This window comes from Candoia aspera, chromosome 2 (genome assembly GCF_035149785.1).
Source record: "Candoia aspera isolate rCanAsp1 chromosome 2, rCanAsp1.hap2, whole genome shotgun sequence".
Taxonomy (NCBI): Eukaryota; Metazoa; Chordata; class Lepidosauria; order Squamata; family Boidae; genus Candoia; species Candoia aspera.
In genome coordinates this window covers 11,509,973-11,534,787 of record NC_086154.1, presented here as the reverse complement: position 1 = coordinate 11,534,787, position 24,815 = coordinate 11,509,973, and the positions used below count along the sequence as shown (strand labels likewise).

The 24,815-nt window shown below is 45.5% G+C and overlaps 1 protein-coding gene across 3 annotated transcripts; it reads right to left on the bottom strand.

Annotated features, from left to right (window-relative positions):
* Positions 1-11,054: 11,054 nt before the first annotated feature.
* On the bottom strand, positions 11,055-21,975 carry LOC134492090 (uncharacterized). 3 transcript variants are annotated; one of them, XM_063296230.1, is made up of 5 exons: positions 21,817-21,975; positions 17,592-17,722; positions 15,998-16,123; positions 12,959-14,095; positions 11,055-12,167 (listed from the first exon to the last, which is right to left on the bottom strand). In XM_063296230.1, exons 3-5 carry the CDS (start codon positions 16,092-16,094, stop codon positions 11,452-11,454), a joined length of 1,950 nt encoding a protein of 649 aa, XP_063152300.1. In that variant the 5' UTR covers positions 16,095-16,123; positions 17,592-17,722; positions 21,817-21,975; the 3' UTR covers positions 11,055-11,451. The 3 variants fall into 3 exon arrangements, with proteins under 3 accessions (XP_063152300.1, XP_063152302.1, XP_063152301.1); XM_063296232.1 differs by lacking the exon at positions 21,817-21,975 and adding an exon at positions 21,228-21,582; XM_063296231.1 differs by lacking the exon at positions 21,817-21,975 and adding an exon at positions 18,536-18,799.
* Between the last annotated feature and the right edge of the window lie 2,840 nt (positions 21,976-24,815).

Sequence of the window (24,815 nt, the reverse complement as noted above, 5' to 3'; positions counted from 1 at the left end):
AGGTGCCACTCCAGGGACTGAGACGTCTTGGGATTGAACTCAGCCATGTACGTTCAGAACATCTACTGACCCGCAAAGAACCGTACAGTGATTATTACAGAGGATCACAGAGGAAAAGCTCATGAAAACCCAAAGCAGCCTTCTTCATCCTGGGCATCCTGAGATGCATGGACTTCATTTCCCAGAATTCCTCACACATTATGGCCATTACTGAAAATTGTCGAAGTTAGCTATCTGGAGGGCACCCAGGTTGGGGAAGTTTACTCCAGTCATGGATCAGAGTTTCTGTCAAACGGGATGAGAATCAGGGTCATGTTTTTAGTTGCTAAGGTAGGTATCATTAACTTGGGCCTGGCTGTTGTGATTGTAGGGACAAATGGCGGCCATCTCCACCTGCCTCCATTGATAATTCATATTCTATATCAGTGTTTCTCAACTGTGGCAGCTTTAAGATGTGTGGACTTCAACTCCCAGAATTCCCCAGCCAGCATGCTGGCTGGGGAATTCTGGGAGTTGAAGTCTACACTTCTTAAAGTTGCCACAGTTGAGAAACACTGTTCCATATCAATAAACTGTTTAATCCCAGCTCTCCTCTACTTGATCTTCTCCTTCCCTCACTCTTGCCAAGCACTGTATTCTTTCTCTGGTTCGATATCCTCTTGCATCACACCCGCCCCCCGCCCCAAATTTGGGTTTCTGTGACTGTTTTTTTTTTGGAAGACCTTAAGCTTAGCTATGCAAGAGGAAATTGTGCAACAGCACAGTCATTTTCACATTCTTTTGCACCTCCTTTCTTTGTCAAGGATACACCCCCCCCAATCTTTTCAAATCTCTAGACCACATAGTCTTGTTTCACATTTGATGACAGAAAGCTCTTAACGCCTTCACTGCCTTTTCTTCTGCAGCTTTACGCAGTTTGGTGGCTCTTTTATCTGTAGCCAGCGTTCCTTTTTTGACAGCTGGGCTATTGCTTCTCAGACCTCACTTTCAGAGTATATTCAAAATATGTTCCTGGTGGAGGAATGGATCGTGAAGATGGCAGAGTCTGCAGAAATTGACTTGTTTGATCAAGGGGAGAACAACCGTCACTTTTATAAAACACGAGAAACCCTTAATGGACTTTTTGCTGACAATGGCTAAAAATTAATTGGTGATTTTGTGATTCACTGATTAAAAAGTGTTGTTTATGGGCAGAAGGGAACCAAGCTATGTAATTTAGGAGGGTGGAGATGGTAATTATGTCTATAACTGCTGCAAAGAAGATTGGAAGTCGCCTCTTTAGATCTCTTTTCTTTCTTTTTTTTCTTTGTCTTTTGCTGTCTTTCACTTTTTCTTTTATTCTTTAATATATTTTTCTTTTTTCTATTTTTCTGTTTAAGTTCCTGTAGTTTTTTAACCTTGTGTAAAGTTCTCTTTCAATAAAAATTACATATATTAAAAAAATTGTTCTTGGATATATAGCCTCTCTCTACAAATTTATCTATCATTCTATCATCCTATTTGCAAATGGTCTCATTATAAAAATGCCAAACAATTACTGGACAACAAACAAACCCACATCTCAGTAAACACCAACCCAATACAGAAACTGGGCAACCTGATCAAAAGAACCGTCAACGATCTAAGGAAGGCCAAATCGCAAAAGAAGGACAGTGGCGGATGAAAAGGGGTGGATCTGTCCTTCCACACTTCTATGGATGCCCCAAAATACACAGGCCTGACATACCTCTTCGTCCAATGGTATCGTTACCAGGGACCCCAATGTACAATATGGTCAAAGGACTGACAAAAGAACTTGGACATTTCACGGAGGGGTGCGAAGAATCTATCAGCTCCCCACTACAGCGCCTCCAGAACATCAAAGACCTAAAGCTAGAAGAAGATGGAATGCAATGTTGCTGCGCTCTTTACGACCATAGATCCAGAACTAGGGAAAGAATCCATGGCAGCAGTTCTATACAACACACCCTAATAACCAAATGCATGAAAATCGAAATACCCAGAATCATGGACCTCGTCGGCCTCTGCCTCACTACCAGCTTTCAGTTTGATGGACAAACATACCAACCAATCAGAGGGACACCCGTGGGATCACCACTCTCCGGACTTATAGCAGAGACTGTAATTAAAAACCACCCACACTAACCAAGTGCCCCATTACCAAAGTAACAACCAAACCTCCCACAAGAAGAGGTGCGTAAGAACATTATTCAGATGAGCACTTACACACTGCAGCCACCCAGAACACCAGAAAAAGGAAAAAGATCATCTGCACAGCATCTTCCAACAAAATGGATACCCTCTCAACTTTATCAAAAAGCGCCTCACCACCCAACCCACTACAACCCAACCGATGGAAACCATGAAAAGGATAACACTGCCATACATCAGAAACATCTCAGAAACCACCAACAGACTGTTACAACCACACGGCATCACCGTAGCACATAAACCAACTAAAACTCTTCAAAACATATTAAGCAAGCCAAAAGACCCAATAGCCCAAGAAGGAAAAACAGGAGTTATGTACAACATACAATGCAAAGACTATAACAGCCGCTATGTGGGATAGACAGGCAGAAGACCAGCAGAGCGCATCCACGAACACCAACCAGCAGTCAGAAGGCACGATGAGAACTCCTCAATCTCACAACACATGGGCAGACTCAACCATACCTTCAACTGGGAAACGGTGAGTATCCTAGACCAAGCCAAATCCAAACACACCAGAGAATTCCTAGAAGCTTGGCATTCAGACAAATCAGCCATCAATGGAACACACAGAAATAAACCATATTTACACACATTCAAAAGAGACAATAAAAAAGCTAAGAAGGAAACAAAGAGACCAGAACACATCCTCTCCAGCAATCAATACCCAGATAAGCAGAGATTAACACCAGACAAACAATCAAGCAGAAAACAATACTCTAATCAAGGAACTAGCAAGGAGAAAACCCCCACCCCCCACCACCAACACTGGCAGGGCAAGCTACTGTACAGAAACGTGGAGCAAACCCCACCCTCACCAGCACAGATGATGTTACCTAGTTGGGTAATGAAATGTCTGCAAGAAAACAACCAAGATCAAAGAGCCCCAAGGACTCCATGGACTCAATATAAAATTATATTTTTTAACTTAATCTGCCTCAGTTACATTTTTTCCATGATTACTTGAGTAGTCCCAATTTAACTATGAAATTGCTGATCATCTTGAAACCTCTTGCTTTTTCATTTTATTTCTCTCTGTGGTCGCTAAGAGGAGACAATGACTTGATGGCACATAATCATTCATTCATTGATATTCTTGACTGAGATCTCTTTTCTTGTCTTTTCTTGATTGAGGTTGAAAATCTGCATAAAGTGGTATGTCCTGCCCAAAGCTTTCATCCACCATCTTCAACCAAAGTATAATTTATTTTATTTATTTTTTCTAATTTTGCCACTGCCCATCTCCAAGAGGGACTTGTTTTATTTTTTTGTTTATAAATTATTATAATTTATTGTTTATAATTTCCTTGCATGAAGTAAATTTTGTTTTATTCTGCTCAAGATCCCAACTTGAGCATTATGTCCAGTCCTGATGACCGAGGGATGAGAAACCAAGATCTATGAAGAAAGATGAAAGGAGCTGGATAAATTTAGCCTTGACAAAATATTTTTGAGGGGGAATTCTTCAAATACCTGAAAGGACGTCTCATGAAAGCAGTTTTCTCTTTTGAACTAGTATGCAGGATGTAGAATAATGGATTTAAGCTACAGGAAGGCAGATTCCAGCGGAATGTTAGAAAAACTTCCTAACTGTAAAAACAGTTCAGCAGTGGACATGTTTACCCAGAGAGTATGTTCCAGTGGAAGCTAGACAGCCATCTCTTAGAGATGGTTTAATTTAGATTCCTGCACTAAGCATTGGGGTTGGACTTGATGACCCTAACAGGCCCTTCCAGCTCCGATTTTATGATCCTTTCTTGGGTCTGAAAGCGGCTTGAGAGTCTTTTCCTCCTTGAAATTTGGGGAATTGGGGGGGGGGTTGGTTTTCACCTGTCTCTTCTGTCTCCCCTTGGCTGCTTAGGTTCTCTTTCACACAGATTTAAGGGCACGGGATCAGTTCCATATCTTCATTATTTATATATTTATTACACCAACTTGTGAGACGTATTTGTTGATCTATAAGCCAGTAAGCAGCAGGATCATATCTGTTAGAGTTAATGGCTATCTAGTGAAGAGCAGCATTATTGTAGAGGTCTTTGGGCCCCCAATGCTTTACCTCTTGTAGAGGAGGGTCCCTAAGCTTTCTCTGTTGGGAAGACCTCAGGACAGTCAGGAGATGGCCTTGAAGATAAGCTGGACCTGAATCAATGTAGAGCTTTAAAGCTAAGCATTAACACTTGGTATTAGGCCCAGAACCCTACTGGTAACCAAGGCAATGACTGTAGCCCTGGTTTATATTAACAAAGGGGTTTGTTCTTGTCAGCGGCCTGTAGCTTCTGAATTGCATTCAAAGGCACCCTCATGTGCTGGCACACCCACTCTTTAATTTTCCACGTTCATTTGACATAAATTGTTCATGATCTCTTCCACAACTGACATCTGGAAATGCTGTGGCTCATGTATTGCCCTTCTCTATCTTCTATTTTGAATTACATAATTGGTTTGATTTTGGTGTTGTCCATCCAGCGATGACCAGCTATGGGATCAGCTTCTGTGTTGCTTGAAGCAGGTGTTGGCCACAAACAAAAAAGGGGTTTGTAAAACCCTACTAACCTATCTCCTGCATTGTTACATTTATCCACTCTAAATCTTTCTATAATTCCAGCTTCTTCCATTTCTCCAACATTTGCATTCCACTCACCCATTAGTTTATAGGGTTTTATTTGTGTGTGTGTGGGTGCACCTTTGAGTCAGTCTTGACTCCCGGTGACTACCTGGACAAGTCCCTGCAGTTTTCTTGGCAAGATTTCGGAAGTGGTTTGCCCTTGCCTCTTCCTAGGGCTGAGAGAGAGGGATTGGCCCAAGGTCACCCTGCTGGCTTTGTGCCTAAGGCAGGACTAGAACTCACGGTCTCCCAGTTTCTAGCCTGGTGCCTTAACCACTACACCAAACTGGCTCTCCATTAGTAGTGATTTCTAAAACACATCCTTTCTAGACGTTGCATTTAGTATCTTTTGCAATTGGTTATAGGATTCCTCAGCTGCTTCCGCCACTATCTTGATAGTAGATGCACATATAATAACTCCGATGTTCACTGAATGGCTGTTCATTCTAATGGATACGCTCCTGCTGTTTATTGGATTGCAGACAAGCACATCCTTAGCTACAGACAAGCCTTTTTAGAGTACCAATGTCATTCCACTGTTGCACAAGGTCCCAGGCCCAGAATAGTGTATCATATCTGATTTAAAGTGGCCTATTATGGTCTATTTAATTCACTTATTCCTAAAAATCTAATTTGGTACAATTTATGCTTTGACAGTCTCAAGGTTCAGGCTTCTTACATTGCATGTTCCAACTGTAGGTGTCCTCTTTTAATACTGGCACCATCAGTGACCAGATTTCCTTGTAACTTTGGTCTGGCCGTATCATCGCTTTCATATATACCTTTGAAAAGTTCAATGCTTTTTCTGAGTCAGAGAATACCTGATTCACTCATTGTGGTCTCATCATCTGGCATCCAGACTCATCTAAATGTTACAGCCTTGTCCACTCAGTATTTTTGGTAAGAATACAGAAGGGCTTTGCCACTGTCTTCTGCAGGGTTGGGTTTTGGAGACCCTGAGCTTAGGAAAGTTTGTTTATCATATTTAAAAGTTGCTTTTTCTCATACCTGTGGAGCCCCACCTGCACTCATCTCCACATTTTGGATTACTCTTAGCTTCACCCATCTCTTTTCCATCTTAGCACCTACCAGAAATTCACACTGCTGCTGGCATGGTTCTCAGCATCACCAACGCTACTGAGCTCTCCTACCATATCAAAGATGCATAGCACTTTCCCAACCTGGTCTGCTCCAGATGACTTGCCTACCCCGGCTAGCTGGAGACATTAAACCCATCTGAAAGAGCACCAGATTAGTGAACATAGAAGAAAAGCATCTTGGTGAATGACTGAATATGGCAGAAATGAGTGAGGGATATGAGAAATATGAGAAGTTGTGCCCGTTAAAAAAAAACACGCAAGAGAAGGTGAAAAGTTCATAACATGGAAGACTCTTGAAGCTGCAGGTCAGTTCATATATCGCTCCACAGCAGAAACAGATTTGTGTGTTTTGGCTTGAGCAATGAATCCAGCCCTTTTTTTTTTCCTAAGCCATGCTTCATAGCCTAACATAATGTACGTTGGTTCAAAAAGCCAAGGTTTAAAAACCATGGCATAACTGAATATGTGAACCTAATTATTTGTCATCTCTTATTGCTCTGTAGCTGCCATCAAGGGTTTTAGACAGTGGGAAGAGCCTTTGGGAAAGGATGGGGGGGGGGCAGCATGTTCTTTGAGTCTCATCACTGCCATTTTTTCTTAATGCAGACTCTGTCAGTGTAATGTTTTCCTCCACTTTTTCTTAGCAACTGAAGGTAATAGCCCAATAAATGAGTTCTTGAATGGAAAGCATTTCAAATACTGAGTGATACTTTGGATGCTACTCTCAGCTGAAGAGCTTAGGTCAATTACTGCCACTGTTTACCCAAAAGCCTTGGCAATGGTTTTTCTCACGTCCAGCTATTTGATCTTCTTTTGAACTGGAATTGTCAAGAGACCTTTTACATGCCAAGCAGCTGCTCTTTGATTAAGCTTCTAGGCCTCTGAGCTTTGAACACACTAGATTACAGTACTGTACAGTATTTCTAACCTGTGATCCAGGAACCCCTGGTAGTCCATGAGGATGCTGGAGGGAGTCCCTACTAGGCATTGACTGTAAAAATAATTGAAAGGAAATAGCACCAAATTCAAGAATCATCACATCTCACATGATTCTGACACCCGAAATCTTGCATGATTTCAGGCAATAACACTAACATCCAGTGAGATCTGTTCTCTTCATGAAATCTTCAGCCGTTTTAAATTGTAAAAAAGAAGAGTGTAAAATAATTTTTATTTAGTTTGGGTTCCTATGGAACTATCCAGAGGAGTGATATGTGTCACAGTATCTGCAGCCACCCACTGCCTACCTTGATTATTATGGTGCTCCTCAAAAGCTTTTTCTGATGATGTGGTGGTACACAAATCAACAAGTATTGGGAACTGCTGTATTAGAGCACTAAGGATCAGCCTTCCCAGCCCATTGGCATCCTCTTGGATGATAGCTCTGACAATACAGCCATTCCGAAGGCACCACCTGGGGAAGTCTGGCACGTGGCTGTGTTCACCCTGCTTAAGAAACTCTGATTTTCTGTACTAACCAATGGCTTAAGACTGCATGACACACCGAGCCACAAACTGTATATCCTGGCCATATACACACAACACTGATTCACACAACAGCCTCACCTGAGAACCCAAACAGAGATGGAAAATCTGGTGAAAAACTCCTGTCACAGTGGCTCCATCCTGGAGAAGCAAGTAGGACATGCAACGGCAGAGGCTGTAGCAACGGGGAGGCGAAGCAGATCGGGATACTGGTTGCAGGAACTGTGGGGGGGGGGGGTTACTCTCACCCGTTTGGCCACTGGATCGCTCCCCGCTCGGACGATCCGCTGACACTGGTGCAATTCCTTTCCTCCCGCTTCCACGGAGCTTCCGGGGCGCCAGCGTCAAAGCCTTGGAAAGCTTGTCTCCTTGCAAACACGCGCAGCCCGGAGCTTGGCTCGGGGCGCCCCTCCGTCCAGCTCAGCGGCGGCCAGGCGGGAGCAAAGACCCCACGACGCCTTCCTTCCCTTCCCGCTGCAAAGCCCCGTAGGCATGAAGGCTGCAGTGCCTCGGCGCAAGGATCAGCAGGGAGGCAGCCCCCCAGAGCTCTGGGGATTGCTTCGGGGGAGGCTCGCGGCGCTCCTTGCGAAGGAAAAGATCCGGGTCAGGCTTTGGATGAAAGGAAGGGCAGGGGGTGGGCGGGCGGAACTGCAACGCGCGTCGCCCAGACTCTCCTTACCGCTTTTGCGGACGGGTTTCCCTTGGTTTTCCGCTTCCCGTCACGTGACTGACACCAAGCCAAGGGCCTGGAACGGCGGGGCGGGGCAACGCCTCGCGGAGCGCTTGGGCGGTTCGCCCCATCAAGGGGACCAGTTCCAGGTAGTTTTTCTTCGGATAAGGACACACCAGCCCGTTAAATTGACTTAAGGTGTTTAACCTATACTGGGGGACAAGGACTTTCTGATAAGCGGCTAATGAAGGAAAAAGTTTGGGAAGCGCCTGATTGAGGAAGGCAGAGGATGTATTTATTTTTTATTTATGTATTCAATTTATACAGAGGATTTATATAGAGAGAGGATGCGGAGTTGGTTAACGCGGACGCCAGAAACTGGATTCTTCTGCAGCCGGAGCGGCAATGCACAAAGGCATCCTCTCAGGTCCCCCGGTTTCCGACAAGGGAATACCTGATTTGGTCAGCTTAATAATATAATACCCGATTTGGTTCAGTTCAACTTATTAATACCTGACTTGGTCCAGTTCAATTTATAATACCTGATTCGGTCAATTTCTAATACCCAATTTGGTCCAGCTCAATTTATAACTGATTTGGTCCAATTCAACTTGTAATACCTGATTTGGTCCAGTTCAGGTTATAATATTTGATTTGGTCCAGTTCAATTTATTTATTCATTTTTATATTTCAACTGAACTGGACCTGACTTGGTTCAGTTTATAATACCTGATTCAGTCAATTTGGTCCAGTTCAGCTTGTAATACCTGATTTGGTCCAGTTCAGTATATAATACCTGATTCAGTCAATTTACAAAACCCGATTTGGTCCATTTCAATTTATAAAACCCGATTTGGTCCATTTCAATTTATAATACCCGATTTGGTCCATTTTGATTTATAAAACCCGATTTGGTCCATTTCAATTTATAAAACCCAATTTGGTCCATTTCAATTTATAATACCTGTTTTGGTCCAGTTTAACTTAAAAATACCTGATTTGGTCCAGTTCAATTTATAATACTGGACTTGGTCCAGTTCAACTTATACATAGTCCACTAAAAGCCAAACTGGAGTTTGGAGTGTGCAGTCGCTGCAGGAAAGGTGAATAAAATACAGTACAGCTTTAGGCTGCATTCACAGAACCAAGGGTTTCAGAGGAATAATTCTCTGTATTTTGCAGTGACCCAGGTTAGCAGCAGGACTTAGCTGCCCATGGCTGATTTCATTAGGTAAGTAGAGTCAGCCCTTCTTACTATTTGGATGGCAGAGCAGGAAATATCCAGGCTGTGGGCTAAACTGGTAAGAAAAGAAACCATCACAGAAGAAAAGGACCGGCAAATCAATTTTCTGCTGTTGTCATGAAAAAGACATGGAAGCGTCCTGAACTCAAACAGATGAGGAAAACTCCAAGACTTTATCATTTTGCCACTAGTCAAACACATCATGGAATAATATAATAAAGGTCACCCAAATGAATCCAAGAGGCAGAACTTTATTTTTCTTGATATGTCTTGGCTGTTTTCACTAATTTCAGATGTGTCTTAACTTTTCTATAGAACCTTCCGTTAACTCAATTTTCTGGGTTCCCATGACCCACATAAATATAGTCACATGGGCTAGATTTCCTACAATACACCAAGCTAAAATGCACTTTACTTGCTTGTGGTTCAGTGTGTCATAACTGGTCAGCCACTTTCTCTCTCATCTAATGTTGAAGATATAGTCACTCACAGAAAATGGATAAAATCCAGGTTTCCATTGAATGACAACCAAGGAACTAGACACTTCTTACCCAACAGAAGGCAGACATGAAGATCATAGGACTCTGCTCACTTTTATACAGCTGAGCCAGTTTGGTCTAGTGGTTAAGGCTAGAAACCAGGAGGCTGTGAATTCTAGTCCCCCCTTAGGCATGAAAGCTGGCTGGGTGACCTTGGGCCAGTCCCTCTCTCTCAGCCCAGCCCACCTCACAGGGTGGTGGTTGTGGGGAAAAACAGGAGGAGGAAGGAGTATTAGGTATGTTCACTGCCTTGAGTTATTTGTAAAAATAATACAGGGATAGAAAAAATAAATTAAAAAAAATGTAATTTATTTTTCAGCCTTTAAGCATAAAAAACCTACTTTGCCAATGAATATGCAAATGCAACACAACAGTGTTCCCAAATTGAAGGATGCATGACTTGGGAGCTATTTAGTCCTGCAGTGTAAGTCTACTCCCACCTCCCCTTACTGGCTGTTATTGATGGACATTGGAGTCCAACTTCTGGAGAACGCTTTCACGGAGTTGAAAACCTCCAAGTAGTATCCAGTACACAGAAAACTACTGGGAACAGATGCTTCCAGCAATTTTCCAATCCAAAATATTGGAAGGAAAAATGATTTAATATTGCACCCAAGAAACATGATTCCTTGGGAAGGAATTCTATTCTTGTTGAACAGCAAAAATGTAGAGGAGCACAACAGGACAAGGTGCTCAAACGGTTAATGCCTTTGTTTAAAAAGCGGAAAGGCTCGGGTTGGAAAATGTGTTTCATGGGATCACCTTTTCACACCAGCAGTTCAGATGATCAACAGTTCTTTTCAACATCCACTGTGCCATTGCACATAGGAAGGGCATGATTAATAGACCCTAGTGGTTAGGCCAGAAAAAAAGAGGATTTTTAAAGAAGCCGGCATTTTAATCCAGCTGTTTTGATGTCAGGTCTTCTCCAGACATATTAGGGCACTTCTAGCAATCTCCAGAGAAGACGCCGGCAGATAAAGACTATTTGTACACGAAGAGTGAATAATGCTGATCTCTAGAACGACACAGGGTTGTGATTATGCATGTCGGTGGAGGAGCACCATCTAAAACTGCATTCGTCCAAACAGGAAATGTGTTTTTCACTTGCTTGAAAAATTAAAACAGAGTACCGCCTTTCTCTACAGGGACGGCAGTTAGCTTAGTTTCTTGCGCAAAAACAACAAGCAGTCTTGTGGCATCTTAAAAACTAACAAATTTATTATGGCATAAGCTGGCTGTGCCGTCTAGTAAATATTGGGCATTGTATACAGTGCTAGAAAAAAAAAGCAGGTTTAACAGAGCTTTGTAAACAAGAATAAGGTGCAGAAAATAGCACCAGTTTTCTCAAGTAACGTAACAGAAGAAACCTTGAACGATTGTATAGGAGTAAATGGAAGTACTGAGGTAACCTTGTCAACGTTCGAGAAGGCATGGTGATCTGTTCTGTTGACAAGAGGAACAATGCAGCAACTCAACGTTCTGTGAAGACCAACCTTCTTCAGCGTGGTGCCCTCCTGCTGACTGAGAATTCTGGGAGGTGTGGTCCCAACACATTGGGAGGAAGCACCAAATCGGGGAAGGTTGCCTTCGGACTATTATCGGCTACTGCTATTGGAGTCTGCCCCCCCGGGAGACTCTTCCTCGTTCCCAGGCTGGCTTCTCAGTGAGGGAGGAGTCTTCGCTGACTCCATGGGGATGGGGGGCGAAGGTGCTGGTACAGGACTCACGCACACGGATGTCCCACGTGTCCCATCGGCAGGAATGGGGATGGGGAGGGAGGGCTGGGGAGCCGCCATGCGAGCATTTAGCGAATCTGCAATGTTCTCCAACAGAGTTGTTTGCCTCTCAAGGGCCACGGTGTAGCTCTCCATGCACCTCTGGAAGGCAGCATCAGAATCGCGCATGGCAGCAGCCATGGTTTGGCTAGAGACTCGGATGCTTTTCGCAATGTGCTTTGCGCACCACACCGCGACTTTGCGATCGTCAACCCGCCTCTGCGACTCCTTACTGTCGAGCTCGTAAAGCGCCTCGCGGATGTTCTCCCCAGTTTCTCGGGTGGCGTTAATTAGCTCCTTCGCCAGCTGGACTCTCTCTATTTTCCTCTTGTTCCTGAACCGGGCAGTTCTCTGTGCACTGGTCAGCGGAGCGTCATCTCCCAGGCCTCTGGTAGGCGGAACACGGTCGATTGGCGGCCCTACACCACCCTCAAAGCTGCTGTTCAGGTCCTTCCGTCCAATGTTGCCCAGGGGAGCACAGATGATGTCGGAGTTGTCAAGCGCTTCTCCCTCCTGCTCCTGAATGAGACTTTCAGCTGAGGAAGAGGAGAAAGGAGACTGTCAGGACACAGAAAGGAGACCAACGCTGAACACAAGGCATTCTCCAGCCCAGCAGAGAGGGCGTGCATGTGTGAAATTCTTAGGACCCTTCATCAGAAAAGATGGCTCAAAATCCAGTAAGAAAATGAATCTGGGCTGGGAAAATTGTGGCTGGTGTTGAAGCTGTGTCTGCACCGGAGGGTGAGACCAGCATGGCGTGGGGGTTCAAGGCACCAGGCTACAAACCAGGAGGCTGTGAGTTCTAGCCCTGCCTTAGGCACTAGCCCCCCTCTCTCAGCCCTAGGAAGGTGGCGGCAATGGCAAGCCACTTCTGAAACTGTTGCCAAGAGAACCGAAGGGACTTGTACAGGCAGTTGACTTGAAGGCCCCCCAGACAGACAAACGAACAGCCACCAGAGTACAGTCTTGCAGAAGAGGGGCACTCTTGCAATGTAGGGATTTTAGCTGGCACCAAGAATTCTCCTGAAGTTTGCTGGGAGTAAGAAACAAGTCACTAATTTCCCCTCTTTTGGAAGGAGAAAACTCAAATGTTAACATTTAAAACTCGATCCTTAATGAGGCACTAATTCCTTACAGCTAGAAAAATGGGGAAAAGACTGACAAGTCAGGTGGACAATAATGAGAGTCAATAAAAGCCAGATCCAGAGAGTTATCTAGGGCCTAGAGGGCACACACCCCAGAGCTGACAGACCCAGAAGAGACCGAAGGGCAGGTTAAGGCAGCACACAAGGAACCCAGGATTTGTGGCCAAGTCAAGTTTGCTCACCTGTCGATAAAGCTCTGGATAATGGATGCTCATGCTTGGGCCTTTCCTGGTCATGGTTGCTCTCTTCCATCCCACCAAAGGAGGAGAATCGGTCCCCAAAACACTGCAGTAAATCCACGGGCAAGTCATCCACCCCTTCAGTCTCATCGTACGGTTCTTCTGAATACTCCGACAGCACGTCTGGGTCCAGACGGGTGGTGGCTGCTTCTGGAGGCTCACCATTATCCACCATTTCTCTCTCGAACTTGGTATCAAAGTCTAATTCAGGATCGGGAGCTGTGTCCTCCTCCTCCTGCTCCTGCTTGACCTCCTCACACATGGCCGAGGTGACAGTGATGCCGTTCTCATCGATCACACGCACCTCCATGGGGAGGTGGCTTCCTTGGAGCACAGAGCACATCGAGCTGGGTGGGTCATCTTCGTCCGGCGACTGCTCCTCGATTTTTGGAGTGACGACTGCCAGCTGGTTGGAGGCAGACCATGGGGATGAATGCCCCCGGTGCTTTTGCACAGCCAGGCTCCGGTTGGGCTGCAAGAGGGGCCGGTGGCAGTGAGTGGGGGAGACAGTCCCGGCCTGGAGAAGGCGAGGCTGCTTCTGAGGGGGCTGCTGTAGGTGGGATTTGCTTTGGCCGGCTGCCCCAGCAGACCTCAGCCCCGGCGGACTAATCAAAGAGGGCCTCGCAAGTAAAGCCGCCTGTCCAGATGTTCCTGGAGCTGGTGAGGAAGCCTGCCTGGACCACTGACCCTTATCACCACTGTTGGAAGAGTGCTTGGCATCCCTCCGGCTCAGGAGGATGGTGGCTAGCTTGTCGTAGAACGGCATGGTCCGCACTTCGCCAGCGCCAGGGCATTTGTTGTGAGTGGTGACCTCCTTAAATTTCTTCTTCAGCGCGTTCATCTTCTCACGGCACTGGCGAGCTGAGCGGTTGAAACCCCGCAAGCCCATCTCGTTGGAGAGCCAGTTGAAGACCACCTCGTTGTGATAGGTGTTCTGGAGTTCGTTCTGGACCTCCGGGCTGATCCAGAGGTCGACAAAGAGCCCGATCTCTTCCTTGCTCCAAAACTTGGCCCTCTGCCTCTGGGACTCCTGAGTGTCTTTTGCGACTGCAGGATAATTCGGCAACAGGGGTGTCCGGCCTGCCAAGAGAACACAAAGGAGTGCACTGCAGATGTTGTTGTTGAACACTTCAGAGGCTTGAGAAGACTCCGAACACAACCAACCCATTTTTTGTTTGGATGCCACCTCACACTTCATCAAAAGATCTTTTGTTACAATGAGGTTTTCATTCATATAAATGACATGATTTGTAACAGTGTAAATGACATACATTTGGAGTTAATGGACATTTGGATTTAATAGATAGCCCCCTCCCCCTGGAATAATAAATCAATATTTTGTTATAGGTTAAATACTCTCTCAACTGCCATTTGGGGTAAATTGTCTAGGACAGAGTTGGGCTTTCTATTCTGTACCACATCTGAAGGCTACCTTTCCTCCAAGGAGCTCAAGGCAACACCCAGAATCTCAATTTTCTGTTCCCCAAAAAGCCTATACACGGTGAGAAAATTGTCTCATTGTCTCCCAGGAAACTGATGAATGAGCACCAAAAACCTGGGAAAGAAACTCTAGCACCAAGCAAAAGGAGCAGCTTTGAAAACTCCCTCCAGCTGGGATTTGTTGTCCCACAAAGCATTTTGTTTCTGCTGGCAGCTCTTGCCAACTCCTCAACAGATGGCAGCACTAGGCTGACCTGGTCTGGACTCAGAAGCTAAACAGGGTCGGGCCTGGTTAGTATTTGGATGGGAGACCTCCAGGGAAATTCAGAGCTATAGACTGGAAAATTGGAAGGAAACACTGAGGAAAAGGCAGTGGCCAACCACTGCTGCTGAGAAAACTGTCTATGAAGTTGCCAGGAACTGGGCACGACTTGAAGGAAACTTCAAGCTCAGGTTAAACCAGTATAATAGAAAAAGCTGTATCAACAAATCATGATTGGTGTTAGTCGAGATTCACAAGCCAATTCCAAAACCTCGTTGAACAAACGATTTAAATTAAATGCAGCATATGAATTACAAAATACTACAGGTAGTCCTTGACTTATGACCATTCGTTTAACAACGGTTTGAAGTTACAACAGCCTCAGAATGGGTGCTTTATGGCCTGTAAAGCACTTATGAACGCTGCAAAATGTCGCACACACCCCCCCCCCCGCAGTCACACGATCGCATTTCAGGCACTTGGCAACAGGCTCGCATTTATGACCAGTTGTAGTGTCCCATGGCCAAGTAATCATGGTTTGTGACTTTTACCTTTTCCCGGCAAAAAATGCCCATTGGGGAAGCTGCATTCACTTAATGACCGCCATAAAAATGGTCATAAAATCGGGTCCGGTCACTGGTCACTCAACTTACGACTGCAATGACTTACGATGTGAATTCTGGTCCCAATTGTGGCCATAAGTCAAGGACTATCTGTACAATGCCATTAACAATGGGAAAATCACAGAAGACCCTGTCTTCTATCACCAGTGGAGGCACCCAGTGCAAAGCCCCATGCTCTCATCTCCAAAGCTTGGGAAGGGTCATGTGGAAAGAGAGAAGGCAAAAAATGAAGAGAATTCAAAGCAGAATCTCCCTGTAGATAATTCACTGTTGTGGTAAAGACCTGGTACGATAAATGCATTTAGATTCTGGCCTAGGGTTGGAGAAAAGAAGCCATGGTCTTCCAGAATATGGAGGCCCTGTTTCCATCACTCCTGGCATGCAGAGCCACCTTAGGGCAGAAGCCAGAATGTCCTAAGAGGAGTTATCATTGTTGAGTCTTATTGTAATAGTGCCCTGTCTGTACTCTTATGATTGTGTGGATGGCCCATCGTGCAACAGCACAGATGGCCTTCAGGGCCAATCACGTTGCCTAGGCTGTTGCCTAAGATTATGCACCCAGATAGGGACATGTTGAAATTGCAGGTGGCACAGCCGATTCTCATGCCAAGAAAAAACAAGAAAAGGGCCCTTGGATGGGTGACCACTATTTCTTACCCAGCGCCATGACATTCTGATAGCTGTCCTGCATGGCTTCTTTTGGGAGGGGTCTTTGCGCCCGTTCAACAAAGTTCACTTTGCTTCTGAGAAACATATGACCGCATCATGGGATGTCACAAAACCCTGGAAATTAGGAGGGGGGGGGACAACAACAATTCAGGATTTGCCAACTCAGTGCAAGATGGACTGATGGCTGGAATCACCACAAATTTTATTCTATTTCATATTGTTAATATAATATGAAGTAATTAATATAACTACTCCCCAGTCCTACATTAATCATTTTCTTCTGCTGCCACAGTAAAAAAAAAATCACAATTTGGTAACAACTCTGGACAGCCTCTGTGGGTCATACCCAAGGCCTTTGGGCCTTGTGTGGGACCTGGAGCCCGTGACCATACTCTGTTGTTCTAAAAGTATTAACTTAACCAGCAAAAGAAAATCATTTGAACTCCCAGACCTCATTATTTAAGATGTATAAAAATAAAGGACTGAAAGAGTCTGCTATTTTAACCAACAAATTAGTCAACTAACATCTTCATAGATTCATTTGTCTGGAAATAATCTTTTAAATTGGTCATACAGCAAATTAAAGGTGCATGATCTGGGATGTGAAATTGGGCTGTAAAATAATTGTCCCATGGATCTTGCTAGCAATACATATAGGCTTACCATTTTCAGAAAACAATGGTAGGATAAACACTAGGAGAAGCAAAGTCTGGTTTATACGCTATCTTTCTCTAGAAGACAAAAACACCATCCAACCCACTTCTGAGATGGTCAGAGCCTCTAACAGTGACAAAGAGCCCTTTGGAGCATTTCTCCTTTAAGCACTCCCTGGACAGACCATGTGACCCCGCAACATTGTGTGGTCATATGGACAGCCCAGGAAGTGCCACAAAGCAGCAGCACCACATTGTGTGAGTACCAAGGCATTTTTGCTATGAACAGAAAAGAGGTGTCAAGAGCTTTGGCTGTCATCTACACCTTTGAAGTAACAGCAATAACCCACTGACTGAACAAACGTGACGTTTGGATAAAATTCAAATATAAGTCCAGCAGAATAGGAATCTGTCTTAGAAAAGAGGTGGAAAAATGAACTGGATCACTCCACACATTCAAAGCAGGGAGAATTTTTTTTTTTTCATTCTACTGCATTAATACAGGAGACAAAGAAGAAAAAAAGAAACAAAAAACAAAGGGGATTTAATCCTAGGGACATGCAACTTCAATCAGTCTGAACAATGAATTACGTCTTACGTGGTATGTTAAGGGCTACATTCCCAAATCAGGCAGAGCCAAGATCTGGCTAGGGATGACAGTCCAGGAGTTTTAAGGGGAGAAGTAGGTGCCTTAAGCACCATATGCGACCCACTCTGTTCCATAAGGCTCTCACATTTGCAAAAAATGGGGGAGGGGGAAAGATAACCGATTTGGACCCACTCATGCTGGGAAGCTCTGAGGGCCACTAAAGGTAAGCCAATGGGCTATATTTTTGGATCACTGTTCCATAAAACAAGCAACTCTATGCTCAAGTCAACAAAAGTTTAAGAAGTCAATCCACAGAAGCTGTAATTTTATGCAAGCTTACTTAGAAATCTGCCCTATTGCAGGACACAGTGGTTGAGGTGCCTATATGAAAATAGGTCCACACCAGGATTTAGGTCCAAGTAGACACGTTCAGGAATAGGCTGTGCAGATCCTGTAAATCTGCTGATATCCCTAAAATTAAAAGAAGTGAAAAAAAGTTAGGGCTGTTTACCTGAACTCACTAGAGTTCTGCACAACCGCCCCCCCCTATTTTTCCCAGCATATAAAAGAGCCTCCTCTGTTTTAGTTCTTTCATCTTCACCCTTAACAATCCATAGTTCCTTTAGCCTCCTTTTCTCCACGCCTTTACATATCCACTTTTCAACATGTTACTTCTCCTACCCCCCCACCCCCCCAATCATTTGACCATCGCTAGAAATCTAGAATCACAAATATCAATTATTCATGTTTGGATTTTTTTGCCTGCATTCTGCAGAAATGAATGAAATAGCTGCAATTTCTCTGAGCATCAGCAGCCAAAGAAAATGTAGCTGTTGATCTACCAACTCAAGTTCAATTGAAGACAACAAGGACTTGCAGGCAGGCAAAGGAGCAGAATGCTCTGTTCATTTCTGTCCCAAGTAAAAACTAACCAAGTTTCAGAAAAAACAAGTCACCCACAGCCTAGTTAGAAATGTAAAATCTTGCACGAGGAAAGCTGCAGTTCCAGACTCTCTTTATCAGCTCTTGGCCCAAGCGGTTTCTTCGGATGGGGGCTGAGCTTCCATAGGATGCCAAGCCATATTGTGACTTGCTCGGCTTCAGATCAGTGTGTGAAGCCACCCATTGTTCTTTGTAAACCGTGGCCAATGGGTTAGCAGTTCACGTGAACCAGTCCACTGTGGCCTGTTCAACAAACCAGAGCTTAAAAGGGTAGAACACCATGTAAGAGTGTCCCCTCCAAATATAACTCCCCCCTTCCATTCCTAGATGCAAACCCCTTACCAGATTGGTCTTCTGTTTCTTTTCCCTACAACGTGAGAAAAATCTGGAAACAAACAGGGGAATCATCCCATAGCTGTGGCTGATGGGAGCTGTAGTCCAATACATATGGAGAGCACCAGGTTGGGGGAGAGAGCTGTTTTCAAGGAAAGGAACTGTCCAAGCATGAGGTGACAATCCATGTTCATCCTTTTCAACCAGCCCTTTGGAACAGTAAAATGCAATAGCCAAGGGTTTCTTGGAAACAGGCCAAAAAGACATACCACCTCTCAACCTATGAGACAGTTTATCCAGTTTTACATACCATCTCCAGAATTAAGATAAATCCACCTCTTGGGAAGAATTTAGTTTGTCCTTTGCATAGGGACCATGGGGCAAACCATATTGAGCTAAGCATCTCAGGTGAACCAAGTTAAGCTGCTTCCCAGAATCCATGCAACCTATTCCCCTCAATCCAATTTATTTGTCCCATGTGAGCTTTTTCCACCACCCAACAGAAGCAGAACATAAGTAGAAATCAACAAGTTGCACCCACAAGGTGCAGCTGTTTCAACAAGTCAGGTATCTAAAGAAAAAACAGCCACTCTGCTCTTCTGTGGCTTCACCAAGTTTACCTGCAATTAATTCACCACTGGTTCCTCTGGTCTTCCGATTGGAAAACTGCAGACTGTTTTTTTCTCTGTCCCCCTCCCCTTATTTAAAGCCGGATCACCTTCTCCAGGCTTTGAATGGGCGTTTCATTCAGAAATAGATGTCCAGCTCCCCAGAAGAAACATCTTCTGCCTTTGTGGCTCCCATAGAGGAAACATCCACTAAGCATCTTGGACCATTAACTAGCAATTTCCCTTAAAAAGGAATGGCTGTGAACCCTATTCAGGTCAGAGAATGCCCAAAGAAAGGTATAACTAATGCTAGTGCCCCATGACTTTGGAATTTCCCACCCTGGTGATGTGCCAAGCTCCCTGTGGGCAATTAGAAGAATCCCTAAGTCTTTCTTAGAATCACAGAATTGTAACACCGGAAATTCACTTCGTCCATCCCTCTGCAATACACAGAAAAAACACTTCAACCATTGAATTTGTTCTGATCCAACTTTCAAAAAATTTCAAGTGTTTGTTTTGAATGCTGCAATTTAATGTGGGTGGTTATGTAGTTCTTTGATATTCTAATGCAATGTTTCTCAACCATGTCAACTTTAAGATGACTTCAACGCCCAGAATTCCCCAGCCAGCATGTTGAAGTCCACACATCATAAAACTTGACAAAGGTGAGAAACACTGTTCTAATAGTGTATTGGTAATTGCAAGTCACCCTGTAAACATAGAAAGCAATTTATTTCCTGATTACACCCAGCTGACCTTGTCTGAGTTCAAAGCTAAGCAGGGCTAGGCCTGCTAGCATTAGTGTATTTGGACCCTGGGGAATTTCAGACTTGTAGGCTAAAATGAGGGGTGGGATTTCTAAATGTGCTCTACCCTACGGTGAGAGGCACCTGTTAAAAAATGAAAAGTGATCAAGGACAGAACTGTGTAATATTTTTCCATTCCTGCCCATCTCTGATAAAAGCACATTTCTTTATCCAAGTGTAAAACATCTAATCAATCAACTATAAGGAAAAGGAGGCTGGGAGTTGTAGTCCCATCATGTCCGGAACAAGTGAAGTTGGGGAAGGCTGTTTCAAATAGCCAAGCATGCAAAAAAGTCAAGTTTATATTGCTAGAAGCAAGAGTACAGTCTTTGTTAAAATGCAGTGCCTTGACACAACATTTCTGGGGCCTCACAACCATTCCGTGACATTGTCACCGGTTTCACACATGTCAAAACCAGAGTTTAGCTGCATATGTGGCTCTAACGTCTCTTCCACCACACACACACATTTCTTTATACAGTGTATCTGTGACCTTTTCAATTAGTGCCCTACATTGTTTATGAAACAGCCACCAATCTATGCGAGGAACAAATCAAAAGTGCTTGCTGGAAAATCTTGGTGTTAAGAAATCCCACTGAGCCCACTCTCACTTGCTTTTAAAACAGACTGCAGCCTAAGTAGAGCCCATTGAATTCAACAGGAGTGACCTGAGATTTACACAGAAAGCCTGAAAAGTGTGAAAGAATAATGTTACCCACCACTAAATTCCACCCTCTTGATGATATTGACCCCACCCCACCTGCAAAAAAGTTGTCTTAACTTTTTTGTTGGTTTAAAAGCATTTCCATGCCTTTAAAAGCATTTCCACTCCCTAGGCTAGGTAAACAACACTTCCAGTTATCACAAATCATACAGTCCCAGCGAAAATCAATTATTCAGTGCAGTTCAAGTTAGCCAGGGAGGAGAGTAATAGCAAAACTGAACCTGGCCTAAAGAAAGCAGAGCAGGGACATTTTGGTAGCCATTGTTGGAGCAGGCTGCCAAATGTACACCGCACTATTAGACGTGTTTACACTGAATGAAGTCCCAGGATTTTTTTTTTCCCCTGCAAAGAGACTCACTCCCATGCAAGTAGGCAGAGGAATGGCAACAGAAATCCTGCTGGTGCAAAAGGGGTCTCCTTTGGCAGCACTCTAATGAATTATCGGTGTTGAAGGCTTTTTCTTTTTAAAGCATGATTCAGTTCTGCTAAAGTCAAGGTAAGATACCAGCACAATAAATAAATAAAAAAGGAGAAGACCTCTTCCGGATCAGACAAAGGCCTACCTTGTGCAGCATCCTGTTTGCCAGATGCCTCTGAGAAAAAGCCTTCCACCACCAAACACGCCTGTAAAGCCTCCCTCCTCCTCGGGTTCCCCGACAACCGATCCTCACGGGCAGGTTTTTTTTTAAAATCCAAACACGCATTACTGTATCTCCTCCCCCGGCCAGAAGCAGCCGGTGGCCGAGAGAGACGACAAAGAAGGCGACCTCCCCCACCCATCACGAAAAGTTCCCTTTCAAGAGGAAAGTTGGGGCCGCCGGTTACCCAGAGGAGGATCTTCCCCCCTCCACACGAGCAGCAACCGGGTTCCAGAGATCGTCTGCATGCACCCCGGGGTCAAAGCCGGAGGAAACCGCGAAAGCAGCCGGGATATTTAGAAGCAAGAAAGGGCGGGCGGGCAGGCGGGGAGGGAGAACGGGAAGAGGAGTTAAGAGCCCAACCTCCCAAAGCGCTCCTGGAGGGAGCGGACTCCAGCTCCCATCGTTCCCAGCCAGAGCGGCCCGGGAACGATGGGAGCTGGAGTCCGGCCTCTCCGGAAGACGCCGGGTCGGGGAGGCCGGGCGGGAAGGCTGGACAAAGAAACGCCCTTACGAAGCGCCGGGGGAGCTGGTCGCGGCTGCGGAGTCCAGAGCTGCTCCGGGGGAAGCTGGTCTCAGCGCCGGCCCGTCCCCTCCCTCGCCGGGAGCCGCCGCCTCCTCGGACCCCCAAATCCAGCGGGGAGGCACTTCCGCGCGCGCGGCGGGAGCCCGAGCCCCGGCCCCCTCCGCCCTTCGCCCGCCAAGTCCGCCGCCGCCGCTGGGTCTCCCGCTCGCGGCACAGGGAGCAAAGGCCTCAAAGTGCAACTCGCGAGAAGGTTGAGGACTCTTCTTCCTGCTCCTCCCCCCCCAGCCCGGCGCGGGCCAATGGGAGCGGAGGAGAGCCGCCTCGCTGATTGGCCAGGCGATGAATGGGGCACGCAGGGGAGCGGGAAGTGTAGTTTTTCTGGGTCAGAGAAAACTACAGCTCCCTAAAGACCTCGGGGTCGAATGCGAAGGCGCGAATTTATGCTCCCTAACCGCCCCCCCACTAATAGGCGCTAGGGGCTCGTTATTTAAAAGGCAAAAAAAGGGGGGGGGCCTGGATCGTTCTCTCCGCTATTTTTCCTCCCGAGCGGTTGCATTCCAATTCCCGTCTGCCCCCGGGAGTTGCAGTCCGACCCATCCGGAGGGCACCCGGTTGGGGAAGGCTCGAACCGGTGAATTCCAAGATTGGTGGAATTTGCGGGCGAGGGAGGAAAAGTTTGCGGTTTTGGACTGAGTCGGGAATGCTGAAAGATGGCAACTGTGAGCCTCTTTGGAGGAACTTCCCTCGTTGTCTGCAACGTTTCCGAGTTTCAATACTTTTTCAATAAAGTTTTTTTTCTCCTAAGTGACAAATTACGGGGGAAGAATAAATGCGGTTCAAACCACTTGGGCCTGTAGTGTAGATTCTAAGAAGGGCTGCGGGAATAGATCGCAAACGTGCACAAGAGCTCCTATCAGGTGCAAACATTCCGCATTTAAGTTAAATCCCCTTCGTTCTCCAAGCCAGATACTCGCTGCTGAGCGGCTGAAAGCGCTGTTTTCCTCAAGTCATCTCAAAAGCGGTGGAAGACGTCGCTTCTCTCCTCGAAGTCATGAAGACTAAACTTGCTTTCGGTGTTACTTCAGCGGGGCTCTCCTGTCTATGAAGGGACTCATTTTTACATTACATGCGTATCTCCCAGGCCCTCTTGGCTGGGCATTATGGGAGCCGCTCCTGTTTAACATTTCCAGTGCAAGCTGCATCGCCCCCTCCCCGGGGAGTAAGCCTCGCTGAACGCTGATAAACGTGCGCGGGATTGCCCGCACGTGGGTACCACCGCGTTAGCGAAGCCTCCCGCGGAACGGTGAAAAAGGTGTCCGACATCCATCCTCCGACGCTTGCTAAGAGCCTGCATTTTCCTATTCCCCCGTTTTACGAACGCAAGTGGCCTGACATGATAGGAAAGCCACACACCCCTCTTACGTTTTCCTAGCTCTATGCTCACAGGTGCCGCCGAGGGAAGCAAGAAACGCGGAGGAGGAGCGCCGGTGACACCTGCGGTTGGGAAGGCGGGGGCGACCCCACCGGGTCTTGCCCAGGGAACAGGATTGCAGACCGTTAGACGTCTGGGTGGAGGGGAGGGTCCTTTAGCCTGCAGATGCGCTCCAGCCCCGCGTTCCCATCCAAGGCGGCGGCACTGAGGGCTGCCATAACTCGGGACTTTCTCTCTTTTTGTGCACGTGTTTTCTCCTCCTCTCTCCCCCCGCCCCCCCGCGTTCTTGTTACAAATGCGAGGAAAAGGGGACAGGCCCAACGCATTTTAGTCGGAATTAAAAGAGGCAGCCTAGTTGGGCTACTTCGAATACAGTAGCATTGCCAGGATCTACCTTTCTTTCTTTCTTTCTTTCTTTCTTTCTTTCTTTCTTTCTTTCTTTCTTTCTTTCTTTCTTTCTTTCTTTCTTTCTTTCTTTCTTTCTTTCTTTCTTTCTTTCTTTCTTTCTTTCTTTCTTTCTTTCTTTCTTTCTTTCTTTCTTTCTTTCTTTCTTTCTTTCTTGTTTGGAGGAGGAGGGAGCTGAGTGGGGCCATAGCCTTTTAAATTACAGATATTTAATCTCTTTCCTAAGATGCTTATTTACATTGGCTTTTCTATTCGTTCCAGTGTGTGGCTGTTCCTCCTTTTGCTGCATATTTATGTAGCACTGAATCCTTTCTAAATGTAAGCTTATTCTGTGGGTGGGCCAGCCTGAGTTGCTGTATGTGGACTGGAATCTGTCCCTTTTGGGCATGAGTTAGCCTTGCAAGCCAAACCATTTTTTGCTGTGGAAGTAGCCTGCCAAGCTTTGCCCTGTTTCTTTTGGGCAAGAAAGAAAGAAAAAAAAATAGCCATGCTGGCAAGGGTGATGGGAGTTGTAGTTCAGGGCCGTGGGTGGAGGAACCCAGGTGAAAAAGACTGTCCTACTTGGTTGCCTTCAGAAGCCTGTGACTGAGTTCGTGCAACAAACTGTAGTTAGTCACACTCAGCCAATGTGGTTACTTCAGATCAGTATGCTATATGTATTCAGAACAATGAAGTAAATTGTGGTTCAGTTGTGGATAAGCTCATATGAACATAGTAAATTTTAAGAACTTGTTATATGCAATCTCACAAAATTAGTCTGTTGTGGAAGGAGTGGCCCATCCCTAAAATTTCTGCCACAGTGTTATGGCGAGCTACCAAATACTCACTTACCCAAAGACAAACCAGGGAAGATGCCCCATCCCATATGTGTCAGGATAGCCTTTCAGGCAAATAAAGATGCATTCAAGTAAAGCAGAAAGCTGCAGCTACCCATCATTTTCTTTAATAGGTGCCTCTCATCCTAGATCCAGTGGGGCAGTATTTCTCAACCTTGGCAACTTTAAGACATGTGGACTTCAACTCCCAGAATTCCCCAGCCAGCTGGGGAATTCTGAGAATTGAAGTCCACATGTCTTAAAGTTGCCAAGGTTGAGAAATACTGCATTAGAGCTTTTGCAGAAATATTTACAACACTGTTGGGGGAACAGTA